A 19,606-nucleotide genomic window follows, 5' to 3' on the forward strand; every position below is an offset into this window, starting at 1 on the left:
TGACCCTCTGATCTGTGAGTCCCTGCTTGGTGCCTTGGTGGAATGCAGCCCCACTTTCTCCACCACAGAGAAAGGAAAGTTCCTTGCCCTGGACCTGGGGGGCACCAACTTCCGGGTCCTCCTGGTGAAGATCAGAAGTGGACGGAGGTCGGTCCGAATGTACAACAAGATCTTCGCCATCCCCCTGGAGATCATGCAGGGCACTGGCGAGGAGGTAAATGCCAATTGGGGGTCCTGTGCCCCACGGGCACCGGCCTGCCACCCCGAATCAGTGCCGGGCTGCCATGAATGCCGCTCTCTCCCTGCAGCTGTTTGACCACATCGTGCAGTGCATCGCCGACTTCCTGGACTACATGGGCCTCAAGGGAGCCCAGCTACCTCTGGGCTTCACGTTCTCCTTTCCCTGCAGGCAGACGAGCATTGACAAGGTAAGCGCCCCGCCAGCCTCACAGCCAGCCCGGGGGGCTTCCCTCCTCCCCCAGGGGCATCTCGAGGTAACTCTGAGTCACTCTTCATTTTCTATAGGGGTCTCAGGTTCAGGACAGCTGGGGACACATGGTAGAGAATTTCAACCACTTCATTTTTTCTATTTATTAGGTTCCATTTCTCACTCTTGCTTGGATTGAAGTTCACGAAAGAATTTAGAGTAGTATGGAATGAAGGGACTCATGCACAATACTGCTGATAAAAGACAGGTCTTATTATATTATGGAGAGATGGGAAGAGGTAATGACCAGTTAAGACCAGTTATAACAACTGGGCAATAGTGTTTTCTGCGTGTTCCTGGACAGCCGGTGTAAATGGGGAAGCCCACTAGGTTGTAGGGTTGTTGTGTCTGATGAAAGAAAGCTTGCCAGTGCAGCATAAGAAATGCGTTTCATTCCTGATACAAGCATCTCAGAAGGAATTGATCACATGGCCACTTTAGTTGACATTGAAGAACATCATGCATAACGTTTAATAGATAGTTCATAATAATTTAGAAACAGTTATTACAAGGTCTTTCTTGTAATTCTTGGATAAACACAGCCAGGGTTAATTTTATGTCTAATGAAGGAGTAAAGGTTTTTAATTGGGAATCTAAGACTCAGGTCGGCTGGGCACATAGTTTTTTTGCTAAGCCAGCTTGACCAAGAGGTAGAGCTGAGAAAGTGGGGACTGGACACCAGGCTGCATTGTTAGACCCCCCAGAGTAGGTACCACTGAGTCATGGGGGCCTCAGCCCGGAGCTGACAGTGGGCGAGTGAGGCTGGATCTTTGGGAGAGGCTAGGGCAGAGCTGTCTGTGCTGCAGGTCGGCAGAGACAGGGTACAGTCTCTGCCAGCACCCACACAGCGCACCCCCTAGGCAGGCAGGCTTGGGGCAGAGATGCACCCCTCCTGAGCGGCTCAGGAGCAGGCCCAGATGTGGCTGCAGCAGAGAGGCCCAGTGTCCCACCTAAGGTAGGGAAAGGCAATGATCAAGAGCTTGGCTCCAGGGTCACAGGCTGCCTGGGTTGCAACACTGTCTCTCTTGCTTCCCACCCGAATAAGCTTGAGCAGGCCATTTCACGGCTCTGAGGCTTGGTTTCCTCACTGGTTAAAGTGAAAGTCACCGTTGTTAGGATAATGGTGAGGATTAAATGAGCTAAAGCATGTCTGTGTGTAAAATGCACAGCACAGTGCCTGGCACACAGTGAGTCAGTTGCAGACAGACTCACAAGCTTGTGCAGGGGAGCGCTCTCTATGACAGACTCACAACAGCCAGGCTTCCAAGAACTGGCATAAAGCAGAAAACCACTTCCTAAGTTTACAAAGAGAACTCTGGTTGGCACAGCAAGGCAGCCAGAGAGCTCACGGCAATAGTAAGTGGAATAGCCCCAAAGATTTATTAAGATTTTGTCTAATCCACTCAGGGTCCCCATGATGAACACACTGGTTTTATTTATTTATTTATTTTTGAGACAGACTCTCACTCTGTTGCCCGGGCTAGAGTGCCATGGCATCAGCCTAGCTCACAGCAACCTCAAACTCCTGGGCTCAAGCAATCCTACTGCTTCAGCCTCCCAAGGAGCTGGGACTACAGACATGTGCCACCACACCCGCTAATTTTTTTTTTCTATTTTTAGTAGAGACAGGGTCTCGCTGTTGCTCAGGCTGGTCTCAAACTCCTGACCTCAGATGAACCTCCCACCTCAGCCTCCTAGAGTGCTAGGATTACAGGAGTGAGCCACCGTACCCGGCCAACACACTGGGCTTTTTGTTTTTGTTTCTACTATTTTCTTATTGTGGTGAAATATACATAACATAAAATTTACCACTCTAACCATTTTTTAAATTGTATACTTCAGTGGCACTAAGTACACTCCACTATTGTGCAACCGTCACCACCATCCATCTCCCGAACTTTTTCATCTTTCTCAACTGAAACTCTGTAGCCATTAAACACAGATTCCCCATCCCCGGTCCTCCAGCCCCTGGCAACCACCATTCTCCTGTCTATCTCTGTGAATTCAATGACTCCAGGTATCTCATGTAAGTGGAATCATACGGAATCTGTCCTTTTGTGTCTGGTTTATCTATAACATACATAATGTTATAACAATGTCCTCTCCTAGCACTCTGGGAGGCTGAGGTGGGAGGATCGCTTGAGGTCAGGAGTTTGAGACCAGCCTGAGCAAGAGTGAGACCCCGTCTCTACTAAAAATAGAAAGAAATTCGCTGGCGAACTAAAAATACATATAGAAAAAATTAGCCGGGCATGGTGGTGCATACCTGTAGTTCCTGCTACTCGGGAGGCTGAGGCAGGAGGATCACTTGAGCCCAGGAGTTTGAAGTTGCTGTGAGCTAGCCTGACATCACAGAACTCTAGCGTGGGCAACAGAGCAAGACTCTGTCTCAGAGAAAAAAAAAAAAAAAAGCCCTCAAGGTTCTTCCATGTTGTAGCATATGTCAGAAGTTCCTTCATTTTAAAGGCTGAATAATATCCCATCATATGGCTAAACACCACTTTTAATCAACTACCATTTTGTAATTGAGAAAAATGGAGGCACAGAGAGGTTACCTAAGTAGCCCGTGTTGCCACAACTGTAAATGGTGGTGGAGGGTTCCCACCCTGGGCACCGGCCTGCAGAGTGTTTATTCTCATTTGAAAAATGAGAATAAAATAGTACTTATTTTATAGGTGTGTTTTGTGGATTTGTCTATTTCTGTGCAATTATAGTTGAGGAATATTTTGCTCAGTGAAGCAATGTGGCAGATCCATATTAACTAACATGGAAAGGTCTAGAAGATGCATGATTGAATGAGAAAAACAAATTGCAGTAGCTCACACACAGTGTGAATTTGTTTTCTTAAAAATATGTGTAAATGGAGAGAAAAAGGTCCGGAACGATTCCTATTAGGCTGGTAATAGAAGTTACCTCTCAGATTCGGGGAATGGGAAGTTAAAGGAAACTTTATCCTTATCAGTATCATTTTAATTTTTTACACGAGTAATGCTTTCCTGTATTGCTGCTGCTATTAATAATTAATACGCTGTGGGGAAGGGGGGAGGTGGGGGCCGTGTGCAGCTGTCCGAGGTCCTGACTGGGCACCAGGACGCAGCTGCTGCTCCTGACTAGGACGCTGGGCCTCGGGCCTCTGCTGCCAGTGGCTCTGATGGGTCTGTGGAGACACAGTTAAGAGGGAGAGGGAGGCCAGTGGACAGCTGGAAGCAAAGCCACTGATGGCTGAGGAGAAAAAAAAGAAGACTTCAAAAGTATATTGTTTTTGTGTAATTGCAATTAATAAGAAAGAGAGAGCTGGGCGCGGTGGCTCACGCCTGTATTCCTCACACTCTGGGAGGCTGAGGCAGGAGGATCGCTTGAGCTCAGGAGTTTGAGACCAGCCTGAGCAAGAGCAAGACCCCGTCTCTACTAAAAATAGAAAAATTAGCCGGGCTTGGTGGTATGCACCTGTAGTCCCAGCTACTCAGGAGGCTGAGGCAGGAGGATCACTTGAGCCCAGGAGTTTGAGGTTGCAGTGAGCTATGATGATGCCACTGTACTGTCACACAGGGTGACAGAGCAAGACTCTGTTTCCAAAAAAAAAAGAAAGAGAGGTTTTCAGTTGGGCATATATCAACCAGGAAAGGGGCTGGGGGCCCAGTTTCCCAAGGGCTAGAGAAAAGGAAGGGACTGGACCTTGCTGGCTTTGGGCCTCAGGTGAGGTGGTGTCTGGCCATGGGGTTGGAGTCACTGTCCCAGGGCCTCTCCTGGCCTAGGTACCCCAGCCCTGCCTGCCCTCACCCCAGCCCCCGCTTTCTTTCTAGGCTATGGAGTCTGAGGCCAGACTAACTCCTGCCTCAGGCTAACAGTGTAACTTTGGACTTCCTCTTAGAAATTAAAAATACTACCTTCTCAGTATTATAAGAAATTATACATGTTACTTTGAGAAATATTAGAAAATATAGACAAACAAAAAGGAGAGACTAAAAGTCACCCCTAATCTTGCATCCAGAGGGAACCACTGTCAACCCCCTTGGTGTATATATTATTCCAAACCTTTCTCCAGATCCAAGTGTGTATGTCTGCAATTTTTAAAACAAAAACAGAATAATTCATTATCTGTATTTGTCTGATGTGCTTGCACTTAACCATGTATGGTAAACGTCTTTCTCTAGCATCCAACATTCTTTTACAGCATGATTTTTTATGGGTGTATAACATCCTATATTGGTATACAAGATGATAGACCATATTGCTGGAATTATAGGATGCCTCTAGTTTTTCACTGTGGAACATGCTTTAATAAGCATTTTGCAACTTTGCCTTTGATCACATCTCCATCTGTTCTTGACTAAAGTAGAAGTGGGATCACTGTGATCCCCGGCCTTTGTTCTGTGGAGTCATGGTCAGAATACAGTATGAGTTGCTACAGTGATTCCACTCAGCAGGGGACCTTGTCTGAGCCTTGTGCTCTGTGACACCTCTGAGCCCAGGGTTAGGGCTGCGGAGGTGGAGGGCCAAGAACACTTGCACTTGCACTTGACTAGTAATCAGCCGTAGTGTCTTGGATCTGGTAGATACTGAGGTTGTGCAGTGGCCCTAGCAAACTATTGTTCAAATGTATTTCCCCTCCTTTCTTTCAGGGAACACTCATAGGGTGGACCAAAGGCTTCAAGGCCACTGATTGTGAAGGTGAAGACGTGGTGGACATGCTCAGAGAAGCCATCAAGAGGAGAAATGTAGGATATGGTGTTGAGGCTCTTGCCTGACCTTGCTGCCTCCCCCAGCCCCTCTGCTCTGCCATCTTGTGCCCAGTCCCTGTGACTCTGGCCCTGCTCACCTTGAGCTGGTGTGCCCCCCATCCCTGTTTGGCGTGCACATTCTAGTTACAGTAGAGCTGCTTCTTTTGCAGGAGTTTGACCTGGATATAGTTGCAATCGTGAATGACACAGTGGGGACCTTGATGACCTGTGGCTACGAAGATCCTAATTGTGAGATTGGCCTGATTGCAGGTATGTGGTTGGGCATAGCCCCTTGGCCTAATCCCATCTGATCCTTTGGAGGTTCCCTTTTAACATAGTGAGGAACGGGGAGCATTGTTCCATCATACAGAGGCTCTGTCCACCGCAGAGATAAAAGTTAAGATTGGGATTCTCGGTTGCCTACTTTCTAAATCTTTACTTAATATCTTTCTCCATGAAGGTCCCAAGCCAAGGTCCTCCTTTCTGTTGAGGAAGGAGAATGACGTATGAAGAAGGAATTTTCAAGTCAGGGCCTTGGGGTAGATTGTCTTGGGAGGAAGAAGACCACAGTTGGGTCAGGTTGGCCTGGGGCTGAGGGAGCTAGATTTTCACTCTGGCTCCAATGTACACCTTCTCTGTTCTCTGAATTCTTCTGGTTCTCGGAGTGCACAGGAAGGGGAAGAGTAGGAAAGAAACTTAGAAGTGGGAAAGGGAGTGGCTTGAGGTGACACAGGCATGTCCCAGGTCTTTGGGAGAAGTCTGGCAGCGATTAAGGCCCAGAGTGGGTTCCAGGGGATGACTCTCTCTATGAGGTGGGGGATGGGTGGAGATGAGGATGCAGGGCATTCCAGGTGACAGGCAGGTGGTTAAGTAATGATAGAATCTGGCGAAGTTGTTCCATGTGGTCGTCTGGGCTTCCTGAACATAAGTAGCAGGTGGAACAAGGAGGTCCTTCGATGCCAGGTACAGTTTCATCTCAGTCTCTTACCCACTCTGTGAGCTTGGGCAGGCTGCTTATTCTGTCTGACTTGAGTTTCCTCATCTATGGCAGGGGTTGGGCTAGATCTAAGAGGGCAAAGAGGTGAGGCCTGTTTGATTGAGTATAATAGTTGCCGGGACTGCTGTGTTAAGAATAGTTCTGGGGCCAGGGCAGGGGCGAGGAGGAAGAGGGTGGCTCACAGATGCCAAGCGTTTGTGAATCCAAGACCAGATGATTCCTCCTGGTCCCTTCCAGCTCTGACTGCTAATTCCATGACTACTTGGAAGCTTATGTGTCTATAGCTTAACAGTGGTGAGGAGGAGGAGAAAGGGGAGGAGGAAGATGGCTGGTACCCTTTGTGGAATGCTTACCATGTGGAGGAAACTTAGAAATATCACCGCAGTTTTTCTTTTTAACAAATCCATAGGGCAAGTATTATTTCCTTTTTACAGATGAAGAAACTGAGACTCCAAGACTTGTCTGAGGTCAGCCAGCTGTGAGAGTGAAGCTGGAATCACACCCAGTAGTATCTGAGTCCAAGCCTAAATTCCTGTTGACTGCACTCCACTGCCGCTCTAGGATCTGGCGCTGTCTTTGAAGACTAAAGTCCCTTCACTGTTCTTCCTAGGAACAGGCAGCAACATGTGCTACATGGAGGAGATGAGGAACATCGAGCTGGTGGAGGGGGACGAAGGGAAGATGTGTATCAACACGGAGTGGGGGGGCTTTGGAGACAATGGCTGCATAGATGACATCCGCACCCAGTACGACACCGAGGTGGACGAGGGGTCCTTGAATCCTGGCAAACAGAGGTGAAAAGGGTGAATGTGTACACTCATGCAGGTTGCGTAGTGAGCAACTCTACCAGATCGGGGGTGGGGGGTACCATTTCATACCATAGACACCATAGCTTTGTATGTGTATTACAGCACTCTATCAGATATCACTGAGGCATCTTATTGGAACAAAAGAAAAATATTATGGCAAGTTTCCAGCAGGTAGAAAGGAGGAGTCCCTTTTTTCTAATTACCATAAGATACCATAAGGGCTGGTGGTGGCTCTGGAAGTGAGGCAGAGGCTGTCAGAATGGCCATTAGCTGGGGGCCTGGTGACTTAGTAAACCCTCTCGGGATGGGCTTTTAGGAGGTCTAGTTTACAGGTCAACATGCTCAGCCTTTCAAGAGCTGGTTGCCAGGTTGGGGACCTCTCTGGGGGTGGCAAAGTGGCTGCCTGTGACAGATGGGAGTGCTGATTCTCAACCGTGATGTCATGTCCTACTATGGGTTACAATCACTTGTGAGGTGTATTCCAGTTACTAACCACACTAAAAATATTGAAAATAATGAATGGCCTAAAAATCAATTAGAGTAGATTTTCGCTTGCACTCTGATATACCTTCCCGAGTAGGAGAGAAAACGGTAGGTAGAGGCAGAGCTAGCATGCCAGGACTTGATAATTACCTGGGCCCGTCCGCCAGGAGAGGGGCTGGCAAACTTATTCAGTAAAAGACCAGATAATAAATCTTTAAGGTGTTGCAAGCCAGAGGGTCTTTATCACAACCAAGCTCAGCACCTTAATGTGTAAAGTAAGGGAAAACACAGATTCACTGTGGTGGGTGCTCTACCGGGTGAGAGGTTGAGCAGCTGGGAACCATGACGGGATGCCTGGGCTGTGGACACCTCGGGAGCTGCTGGACTGGGAATGTTGTCTAGGAAGAGGCTCGAGCAAGGTGGCAGGACCAGCTCTGGTGGGGACCCTCCTTTGGCACTAGTCTTCGTAGGTGGAAGGCAGGTGAGTTGGAGCAAGCCCAGCTGAACCAGGCATTACTCCAGAAAGAAGCAACCTTATCTTTGAGCCCCAAGTTGGGGTAACTGAGTATCATGGCTCTTCTCAAGAGACAGGGTCCTTCTGACTCAGTTTTGTGTTGGTATCCACCGAGGGCTCGCAGTTTTGGACTGAGAGTGTACGGGGGCAGCACACTTGAACTCGCCTTGCAGCCACCATCGTTTGTTTCTTTCGGTGTTGGTTGCTTAGACCAGTGAGGCCCTGAGCAGTTAAGAGAACCCAAGCCCAGCATGTAAGTGCTTTCCATTTGACTCGGCAGGCAGTGGCAGTTTACTCGGCAGTCTGTGTCATTGCCATTAATGATGGCGTGTGTCACTGTGACACATACCTGTGCAGAGTCTTCCCAGTGCCTGGTCGGTACAAGGCCCCTTTTCCCTCATGGCGCTCACAGCCTGATGGGAAGGGGGAAGTAAACTAACACCTTTTAGTGCCCCTGGTGTGTGCAGACAGTTCAAATGTGCTGTCTCACAGAGCAGAATTTCTAGTGGAGCAGATTGGTAATAGAAAGCCAAGGAGAACTGGCTTTGGGGCTGGGAACAAGACTAACTGTTGCTTAGTGCCTGCTGTACACCAGATGCTTGGCGCCCAACAGGCTTGCGGGGGTGCCACTCTGCTCCTCAATGCAGATGACAGCTGACAGGGCTTACTCTCCTCGTGCAGCTAGTATGCAGCAGGGCTGGGACCTGGGTCCTGGTCACTGTGGCTGCAAAGCCTGGCTGTCCCACATCAAGCTGCCTTCTGCCTTGCATTTCTGCCCTCCCAGCCTTATCCCTCTTCCCCAACAGATACGAGAAAATGACCAGTGGGATGTACCTGGGGGAGATCGTGCGGCAGATCCTGATCGACCTGACCAAGCAGGGCCTCCTCTTCCGAGGGCAGATTTCAGAGCGTCTCCGGACCAGGGGCATCTTCGAAACCAAGTTCCTGTCCCAGATCGAAAGGTGATGTGTGATCAAATTCAGTGTGAGAGGCTCTGACTGGGATGTGCTGCCATCAGACTGGGGTCGAGCCGATTTGAGATTTAAAAATAAAAACAGAATCTCCAGGAAGCAGGGCAAATTGAAAAAATAAATAAAAACAGAAAGGCCCTGGCCAGGCGAGGAGTCACCTCCCGGGGCCGCTTGTCTGTCCAGCTGCATCAGGGTCACTGCGCTGAGGTCCATGTGCACAGCTGTGGGGCCGGCAGCCTGCCTGGGCCGCAGAGCGCTTAGAGAAATGACCTCCACCGAGGTGCCTACGTGGTGAAGGCAGGAGTTAGGGTAAGACTAGAAAATAACACTATTTTATTCCTGAAAAGGTAATGTGTCCATAATATGAAATAAAAGTCTGAAAAAAGAAAAATCCCCCGTATGCTCACTACCAAATACAGCTATTGTGTTTTTTGCATATGATGTTCCCTTTTAAGTTCTTGGCTGCATGCATAATCACAATCCTACAACATGTAGCGCTCTGCGTATTATTTATTCAGTGTTTGTTCATGAAAATTTTCATTTACAATTCTGTTTTTTATTTTACTTTCTATTATGGAAAGTTGTAAGCATATACAAAAGCAGAGGAAGAAGTAAAATGAATTCAGTGTTTCCATCACCACCTTTGACAATGATCGACTCATGGCCAACCTGGGTTCATCTATACTCCTGCCATCCCCACCCACAGGTTGGGTTAATTTGAAACATATCTCGGCCAGGCGCGGTGGCTCACACCTGTAATCCTAGCACTCTGGGAGGCCGAGACGGGTGGCTCGCTCGAGGTCAGGAGTTCGAGACCAGCCTGAGCAAAAGCGAGACCCCGTCTCTACTAAAAATAGAAAGAAATTATCTGGCCAACTAAAAATATATATAGAAAAAATTAGCTGGTCATGGTGGTGCAAGCCTGTAGTCCCAAGCTACTTGGGAGGGGGAGGCTGAGGCAGAAGGATCGCTTAAGCCCAGGAGTTTGAGGTTGCTGTGAGCTAGGCTGATGCCACGGCACTCTAGTCTCAAAAAAAAAGAAAGAAAGAAAATGAAACATATCAATCGAATGCAACCTATGGACCTTGTTTGGATACTGATGCAAACAACAGAACTGTAAAAACCATTAATTTTTGGCAATTCAGGAAATGGAAACACTAACAGAATATTTTATGAGATTAAGATTTATCATTAGCTATTTCAGGTGCACTAATGATACTGTGGCTATTTTTTTTTAAAGAACTCTTATATTTTAGAAATACATTTTGAAACACTTATAGATGAACTGGCGTAAAATGTAAGATATGTTTCTTTTTTTTTTTTTTTTTGAGACAGAGTCTCGCTCTGTTGCCCAGGCTAGAGTGCCCTGGCATCAGCCTAGCTCACAGCAACCTCAAACTCCTGGGCTCAAGGGATCTTCCTGCCTCAGCCTCCCAAGTAGCTGGGATTACAGGCATGCACCACCACACCCAGCTAGTTTTTTCTATTTTTAGTAGAAATGGGTCTTGCTCTTGCTCAGCTGATCTCAAAGTCCTGACCTCAGGCTATCCTCCTGCCTTGGCCTCCCAGGGTGCTAGGATTATAGGCGTGAGCCAACACGCCTGCCTGATATGTTTCTTAAATCTCTTGTAATCTATAGGTTTTCCCTCTTCCTCTTGTTTTCCTTTACAACATGTTTGTTGAAGAAACTTATTATCTTATCCTATGAGTTTCCCATATTCTAGATTTTGCTGATTGCAACATTTCGCATTTTCCTTTTTCTCTTCTATTTCCTGAAAACTCATAGTTAGACCCAGATGCTGGGTTAGATTCAGTGTTGAACTTTGGACAAGAATATTTCATAGGTGGCATTGAGTTGCCCGTCTCTCTTTCGTTTAGGATGTTATCAGTCATTGGTGCTTATTGCCTGGATCTGTTATTTCACTAGAGATTGTAAAATGGTGATGATTTAATGCTATCACTCCTGCATTTATTAGCTGGATACCTTTAGAAAGAGGGACATATCCTTATCAACTCTTTGATGTAATTGTCATTTTTAATGGCTGCATAATGTTACATTATGTTCCCATACTATAATTTACTAAACTTTCACTTCAGTATGGGATGTCTAGCTTGTAATTTATAAATTTCCACTATTCTGAATAACACCAGTTATTCTTTTTATACACATACTCATTTGCATATTGTGAATTATTTCCTTAGTAGTAGAAACATTTAGTTAAAAGAAGCATTTCCCTATGGATGCTCTATTTTTCAAAAAGGTAGTTCCAGGCTAGGCACAGTGGCTCATGCGTATAATCTAGCACTTTAGGAGGCCAAAGCAGGAGGATCGCTCAAGGCCAGGAGTTCAGGACCAGCCTGAGCAATACAGCAAGATCCTCTATCTCTACAAAAAATAGAAAAATCATCCAGGCATGGTGGTGTGGGCCTGTAGTCCCAGTTACTTTGGGAGGCTGAGGCAAGAGGATCACTTTACACTAGAAGTTTGAGGTTGCTGTGAGCTACAATGACACTACTGCACTCTAGCCCAGGAAACAGAGTGAGACCCTGTCTCCAAAAATAAATAAATAAATGAATAAATAAAAAGGCAGTCCAGTTTCTATACCACTAATTAGGTACAAATGTGTCAGTTTCATTGCTTTTTGTACTAGCACTAGAAGTTATCTGATGCTTTGTGTTTGGATTTTTCTCTCAATTTGCATTCATTCATGTAATTCTCCTGGTCTTTACGGTCAGATGCCCACAAGCAAAAAATCGCTTTGCAGAGGGAAAAAAAGAAAACACTTTTTAAATGAAAGTGGTGTGCTTAATGAGGGCAATCAGATGGGCCGTAGCAGAGGAGTTCTCATCGAAGGAGATGGGGGCAGGATCAATAACAGCAGCAGTGATTTTGGGTTTGTGAAGTGTTGATTAGCAGGGGTTCAGCCTCCTTCTGTCTAGTCTTCAACCCATCAGATCTGAACAAACAAGTTAAAAGTTATCACCTTTGGTGACCAGATGGATCCTTTTTTTGCCAAAGAAAACAGCTTCTCCCTCATGTGCAACAGATAAGCAAGTTTACTTATCTTTGCCTTGTTTTTTTTTTTTTTTTACCTGAATACAAAGAAAGTAGTTCCTGGGCAAGTGCAAAGTGGCAACACCCATATGCCTCCAAGAATATTTGCTTCTATTGCACAAAAGGTATCCTCTTTGTTGTTGTTTTTTAAGGCTGGTCAAGTGAAGCAGTGGGAATGGAGAAGAAACAAAGGAATCTGTAATTGGTTGTGATCAGTTAGCTGTAAACACCACTGCATTCAGACCAACCGAAGTATTACCTCTTTGGATGCTTTGATTTCTACAGGGCTTTTTTAAATTATTTATTTATTTATTTATTTATTTATTTATTTATTTATTTATTTATTTATTTATTGAGACAGAGTCTCACTCTGTTGCCTGGGCTAGAGTGAGTGCCGTGGTGTCAGCCTAGCTCACAGCAACCTCAAACTCCTGGGCTCAAGCGATCCTCCTGCCTCACCCTCCCGGGTAGCTGGGACTACAGGCACACGCCACCATGCCCGGGTAATTTCTTGTATATATTTTTAGTTGCCTGGTTAATTTTTTCTATTTTTTAGTAGAGATAGGGTCTCACTCTTGCTCAGGGTGGTCTCGAACTCCTGACCTCAAGCGATCCTCCCACCTCAGCCTCCCAGAGTGCTGGGGTTATAGGCGTGGGCCACCTTGCCTGGCCAGGGCTTTTTTAGAAAACAAATAAAACCTTCATGAAATAAAAAGGAAATCACATTCACCTAGTGCCAGTTGGAAAGTGGTAGGTGCAGGTGCTGACCGTGGGCCATTTCAAAGCAAGCTGTCTGGTGGGTGGGATAGTGATTCTCAGGGGGAGCCCTGAGTTTACAGTCTCAGATCTTGAATTTGAGATTTTTGTCTATTGCTTAACCTGTTTGTGCCGTGTGGCCTGGGACAGGTTGCTTCACCTATTTCAACCTCAGTGCCCTTCCTTAAGAGATAGATAACTGCTCTGTTGCTTAACCCGTAGGATTGCTTTGAGAACTGAGTAGGGGGACGTACAGGGAAGAACTGGGCAAACTGTGAAGTCTGGGCCCTGGAAGGAATCACAGGTTTCCTCTTTATACACACTAATAAGAAACCTTTTTTTATTACTCATTAATTTTAAAAAGTCTAAAAAATACACATAAGCAAAAGGAAGAAAATAAGGTTTACCTGTATAAGATAAGATAATAAGAACCTACCAACATCTGAATAGATTATCTTCTGCCTTTTTTTTTCCGTGCAAGGACAAACATGAAAATAAACAAACAAAAAACCAAGATCACGCAGCACATAGGATTTTATAATCTATCTTTTCACTACATCATGCACATTTTCCATGGCATGAAATATTCTCATGCAAACTCATCTTAAAGGTGTACAAAGAATTCTATCATCTGGCTATACCACTATTTACCTGCCGAATCCCCTATATGGCTGTTGTTGTTTCGTGCTTGATAACACTCTTCTTCCCTAAGTATTACCTGAGAAAGTCAAGGATATAATTTCATGTTGTTTAGCTTGGGAGTCAGAGCTCTGTTAAGTACCACTAGCTCACTGTGAGATGATTAGGGACTAGACTTGAGGCCAGCCTATCCCCATGATGGGTGTTTCTGTGCATGTGTTTATGGTCCTGCCGGGTTCCCATTCTCTCAGGTGCTGATTGTATTTTATATACTGATTTGTTCACTTGCCCCTTGAATGTACCCAGGCCTATGTTGGCTACTATTGAAAATATAGTCTCACCCTCAAAGAGCAGAGAATCAGAAAAAAGTGAAATAGAAGGAAAGTTGGCCTCCAGTTGAATGGGGCCAGAGTACAGGAGCTGGCGTGATTTGTGAGAAAGTGCTAGAGCTGGTGTGAGAAGGCTTGTGTTCGAACCCCGGCTCTCTACTGTCTGGGAGGGCGAGGCTCTAGCACTCTGAACCTCAGACTTCTCTTCTGAAAATGGGTACCCGGCATATTGGTTGCTGATTCTAATATAGCTTCTAGTAAGATAATAGATGTGAACGTGCCTAATACAAGAGGAGCTCACACTCTATTTTTTAAAGAAGATGGAACTTCCTGGGGTGGTGGACCTTCTTGAGTTTCAGCTTCTAAGGCATTCTGCTCCAACTTAGCCATTGCCTGGGTCATTTTTCCTCCCTCCTGCGAGAGTGTCTGAGATTGGGGAGGCTGTAAGTCCTGCTGAGCAGGCTCCGGGGCCCCAGGAAGCAGGTCCTGACGTGCTGCTCTGCTGCCCGCAGCGACCGGCTGGCCCTCCTCCAGGTCAGGAGGATCCTGCAGCAGCTGGGCCTGGACAGCACGTGTGAGGACAGCATTGTGGTGAAGGAGGTGTGCGGAGCAGTGTCCCGGCGGGCGGCCCAGCTCTGTGGTGCTGGCCTGGCTGCCGTGGTGGAAAAACGGAGGGAAGACCAGGGGCTCGAGCACCTGAGGATCACCGTGGGTGTGGACGGCACCCTGTACAAGCTGCACCCTCAGTAAGTGCCCACAAGAGGCGGGGGCGGAGTGGGGGGCCGGGGAGGTGCTGGGGGCCGAGTGTAAACGTGGCATGGCCTCCCCAGCTACAGAATGGGAAGACGTGTCCCTGTCCTTTTATGGGAAAGGAGTGCACAATGTGGGAATATCAGCCAGCTCTGCACCCTGGATTCCTCATCTGTAAAAGGCCAGCGGTGATAATCCCTCCCTCCTAGAGCTAAATGCATGAGGATTAAATGCGTTAATCTATGTAAAGTGCTCATGCAGTGCTCAAGAAACACAGGTTATTATTATTATTATCATATTCCCACCCAACCTCACAGGGTAGTAATGAGACTTGATTATTTTGCACAGCACAAAGCATTTGTCAAGCCTAAGATTGTTATAATTTTCCGAGTTTGGAGTTGAAGTGGACAGAAGGATTAAGAGCCCTGGCAGGCGGTGTAGACTTGAATCCTGGCTCCACCACTTAGAAGCTGGGAGGCCCAGGGCCAGTTTCTTGCCATCTTTGAGCCTCAGTTCTTTTCCTCTAAAATGAGAACAAAATTATACCTATTTCATGGGCTGTTGTGAAGATTAAGTTAAATAGTATCTGTAGAGTGTGTGGCACTTCACAAAAGCATCAATAATGAAAGCTTTTATTTTTCTTCAGTGCTTTACATTTTATTTTGGTGAAGAGAAAAAATATACACATTTCCAATTGTGCTGAATTGTATTCATGAACATACCATTATTGCCATCCTTAATCCTTTGCCCTTCGTGTGCTGCAGACTAATTGTTCAAAATAACTGAGTGGTATTTTCTCTTGGTTTTCCCCTTGGGGCCACATATTTTTGGTCTGGTTCCTATAAGACTCTCCCTTGAACCAAGACCTGACCAAGGGATAAAAAAACCACATGATCATTTCAACAGGTGCAGACAAAGCATTTGATAAAATCCAATGCCCTTTCATGATAAAAACACTCCTCAAACTAGGAATAAGGGAATTTCCTTAAGCCGATAAAGGACATCTCTGAAAACCCACAGCTAACATCCTACTTAATGGTGAAATAGTGGGGAGCGGGTGCTTTTCCCTTAAAATCGGGAAGATAAGGATGTCCACCCTCACCACTGCTGCTCAACATTGTACTGCCTCTAGCACTGCCTCCAGATCATCACTTGGTTTTTATCTCTTAGTCAAGTCTTTTTTTTTTTTTTTTTTGGAGACAGTCTTTCTCTGTTGCCCGGGCCAGACTGCAGTAGTGTCATCATAGCTCACAGCAACCTCAAACTCCTGGGCTCAAGTGATCCTCCTGCCTCAGCCTCCCAAGTAGCTGGGACTACAAGTGCTCACCACCAGGCCTGGCTAATTTTTTTCTATTTTTAGTAGAGATGGGGTCTCACTTTCACTCAGGCTGATCTGAAACTCCTGACCTCAAACAATCCTCTCACCTTGGCCTCCCACAGTGCTAGGATTACAGGTGCCTGGCCTCTGAGTCTTAATTCGAGGGAGAGGCTTGTAGGAACCAGACCAAAAATATATGATCCCAAGGGAAAAATCAACAGCAAATCTAGTCAGGGCAATTAGGCAAGATAAAGAAATAAAACACATCATATTGGAAAGGCAAAAGTAAAACTATATTTATTTGTAGATGACATGATTTTGCACATAGAAAACCCTAAGGAATCTAAACACACACACACACACACACACACACACACACACAGACACACACACACACACACACACACACACACACACACACACACACAGATAAGGAATGAAACGGTGGTTACCAAGGGTGTATGTGGGAGGAGGAAATGGGGAGATTGTAGGTCAGAGTATACAAAGTAGCAGATACGCAGGATGAATAGGTCTAGAGATCTAATGTGCAACATGGGGACTATAAGTAATAATATTGTATTTGGGATTTTTGTTAAATAAGTAGGTTTTAGCTGCTCTTGTCAGAAAAAAGTAACTATGTGAGATAACAGGTATGTTAATCTGCTTCACTATAGTGACCATTTAACTGTCTATATGTATCCCATAACAGGATGTTTGTAAACCTCAAATATACACAATAACATTTATATATATTTTTAAAAAGACTGGGTGTGGTGGCACACGCCTATAGTCCCAGCTAGTGGGGAGGCTGAGGCAGGAGGATCGCTTGAGCCCAGGAGTTCAAGTCCAGCCTGGGCAACATAACGAGACCCACCTCTAAAAACTAAATGGAACAAATTTTAAAACACTTTTGAATAAAAGAAGCTATTTAGAGTGTTGAGAATCAAGCTGGGAGGAAGAAACTAGATCACAATCATTTATAAACATGCTGATCCCACACGTAAGGGCTGATGATATTTCTGTCTTTTTCGTAGCTTTTCTCGGATATTGCAGGAAACTGTGAAAGAACTCGCCCCTCGGTGTGACGTGGCATTCATACTGTCGGAAGATGGCAGCGGGAAGGGAGCAGCTCTGATCACCGCCGTGGCCAAGAGGTTACAGCAGCCATGGAATGAGAACTAGGAGCCCCCAGGGCTGGGCCTGATGCCCCCTGGACACTGCCCAGCCTTCCCAGTAGCAGATGAGTCGGTCAGAGACCAACAGGCAACCTCCTGGCCGACTTCACCTTCTGGGTGGCTGAAAGAGAACCCCAGGTTCTCGGCTACTCTTAGCATCTTGTTACTGGCTTTGCAGTGGCATTACATGACATCTCTATTTGGAGTATTTGGGCCAAAGACGGACCAACTTGTGAAATCAAAGTGTCTGTCCTGAGAGATCCCCTTTTAGCAAATTTTTCAGTTGAGGCCTGAGCTGTCAGTTCTCGGTGGCTTCAGGGCCTGTGGCTTCTGGACTTGGAAGCATATAGAGTCTGCTCGTGTGGGCCCGGCTGGCTGACTTCCCCACTGGGATGTTTAAGCCATCTCTTACCGTAGGTTGGGCCCTCTACTTGTGGGTGAACATTTGACAGGAAGAAGGACTCACGTAATTAATTAGGGGGCATCTCATCTAACTTGTCACGTTGACTTCAAATCCGAAGAGAGAACAAAGACTTTGGCCTACCCAGTCCCGGGGTGCAGAGAGGTTGGTTGCCAGGGAGTCCTGTGGGAATCCTTCCATGCTTACAGTGAGTTATGCCAGCGCCCCATAGGATCTTGTTCCTTAAGGAGTGTGCGCCATGGGCTTGGGTGCTATTTGGGGCATCTGTCTTGCATTTCACAAGTGGTTGTGTTGCCGCTGTTGACAGTTGTTTCAAGGACTGTTAGGTATTTGAAATTCAGTAAATTAATAAAACAATATCGATTTTCCAAGAAACTTTGTATGAGGTGCTGAGATCTCTTCTGGGAGGCCCACTTGGCAACTCCATGCTCTGTTGGTGGAATAAAGGATGTGTAGAGTGAGAAGGAGCTGGGGCATATCTCTAGTCCAAACTTCCTACCAACAGCGGGGAGTGTATGGAATATTTTCTACAATTTCCCTAACAGATTATCCAAATTTCATTTGAATACTCCGGTAACTGGGCATTCACCACATGATCCCACAGCTCTCCCTTTTGGACAGCTGGAGTTGACCGGAGTCCTTTTAACCTTCGAACTGACCTCTGTTTCCCTGGAACTTGGTCCCTGCCGCACACCCCGCAGTCTCCATTCCACACTGTTCCTGGCCATTTCTCCAGCAGACATCCTTTCTCTTTCTCTCTCTTTTCATCTCCTCCTTTATCTGAACTTCCTGTGACTTTCTGTTTTGTCACACAGATATCTGTATGAGTTTCTTATCTGGCCATGTAGATTGCTAAACTCTTTGTCAGACACATTTTTGTATTGCACAAGTGGACACAGCCCCATGCCATTCTCATTAAATACTTATGGAGGAGGCTTGATTGAAAAATAGAACTTTTTAAAAGAATTTTCCCTGGAAAAAGTATAGGCCATTATTGTGGGAAACAAACTAAATAATATTCCAGATCATCCAGGTTGATTTCGTTTTGACTTATGTGCTTTAATTATACACAACTTCAAGTCCACACGGTGTTGTTGCCCAGCTCTCCATAAGACTGTGATTCCCAGCACTAAGTGTCACCATTTGCTGAAGCAGGATGTCCAGACAGACAGAATAGAGGAGACTGAGTCTAAAGGGTGAGAGAGAGGCCAGCCAGGGCTGGGGACAGATGCAGCAGCTCCCTGGGAAATATTTTTTCACACATTCAATAGCCATGTATGATGATACTGCTGTGAGCACGTCTTAGATTTACCAGAATTAATTGTTTTTATATTTGAAGGTTATACCTCTCTGGAGAAATGTTTTATGGATTTATTAAATTTATCTTTTTGTATTTTGAGGTTATGCCTCTGTGGAGAAATGTTTCACCTTATCAGATTTTGTCTTAGTCAACGGAAAACCTTCCTTGTCATCTCTCCCCGGGTCTCCCATTCCTTGGTACGACACCCTCAGCCTCTGGTCCCTCTCTGCCCTGGTTCTGCTGGGGATCTCTCTCTTTGCCATTCTTCCTGACAGGCGATCTGACCCAGAGATTTCAGGTTGCTGCACCACCAAGTTCTCCCATGACCTGGTCTCTCACTCTGCACATGTTTGGCAGGTTAGAGGAGGTCACCTAGCCTGCTTTTCTCCCAGCTCTGGTCTCTTATTTAAAAAAACAACAACAACAACAAAAAACCCAAAAAACAGGACCCCAAGGTATCTAGGCAACTTGCACATTCTGACTAAATGATGGCATCACAGAATCCTTAGACAAGAACTAGAATTCCAGAGAGGGCACACATCTCTCTTGCCATCTTTGGATGGGCAGCCCCTGAAACAGCTGGGGCGATGGAGGGTTAACCTCTCCTCAAAGTTTACTAGGCAAGACCAGCAACCATACAACAAGGTAAACTGTCCTCATGAGAACCCCAAAGACTGTTCCTCTTAAGAAAGAGTATCTTTCTCTACAATGTCTAGCTCTGTTGGTACTTTCTCCCTGTAAACTTTTGCCCACAAAGAGCTGATGAATATAGATTTCATTTCAGAACTAGATTTTCCCCGTGCCTCTGTCTCTCCAGAACAAGTGACTTCATTTCCATTTGTCTTTCTTCAGAAATCTTTTCTCTTGGCTGGGGGTGGTGG

At 46.0% G+C, this 19,606-nt stretch overlaps 1 protein-coding gene across 2 annotated transcripts in view; it reads left to right on the top strand.

The window, feature by feature from the left end:
* Positions 1-17,796, top strand: part of HKDC1 (hexokinase domain containing 1) — a 45,271-nt gene extending 27,475 nt beyond the window's left edge. For both annotated transcript variants that reach the window (XM_045569316.1, XM_045569317.1), the window contains exons 11-18: positions 69-214; positions 309-428; positions 5,110-5,205; positions 5,379-5,478; positions 6,816-6,999; positions 8,818-8,973; positions 14,274-14,507; positions 16,864-17,796. In XM_045569316.1, the coding sequence (XP_045425272.1) occupies positions 69-214; positions 309-428; positions 5,110-5,205; positions 5,379-5,478; positions 6,816-6,999; positions 8,818-8,973; positions 14,274-14,507; positions 16,864-17,011 (1,184 nt within the window). In that variant the 3' untranslated portion in view covers positions 17,012-17,796. The remainder of the gene's footprint in view (positions 1-68; positions 215-308; positions 429-5,109; positions 5,206-5,378; positions 5,479-6,815; positions 7,000-8,817; positions 8,974-14,273; positions 14,508-16,863) is intronic.
* The last annotated feature ends 1,810 nt before the right edge of the window (positions 17,797-19,606 follow it).

The sequence above is a fragment of the Lemur catta genome, chromosome 14 (assembly GCF_020740605.2).
Source record: "Lemur catta isolate mLemCat1 chromosome 14, mLemCat1.pri, whole genome shotgun sequence".
Classification (NCBI taxonomy): Eukaryota; Metazoa; Chordata; class Mammalia; order Primates; family Lemuridae; genus Lemur; species Lemur catta.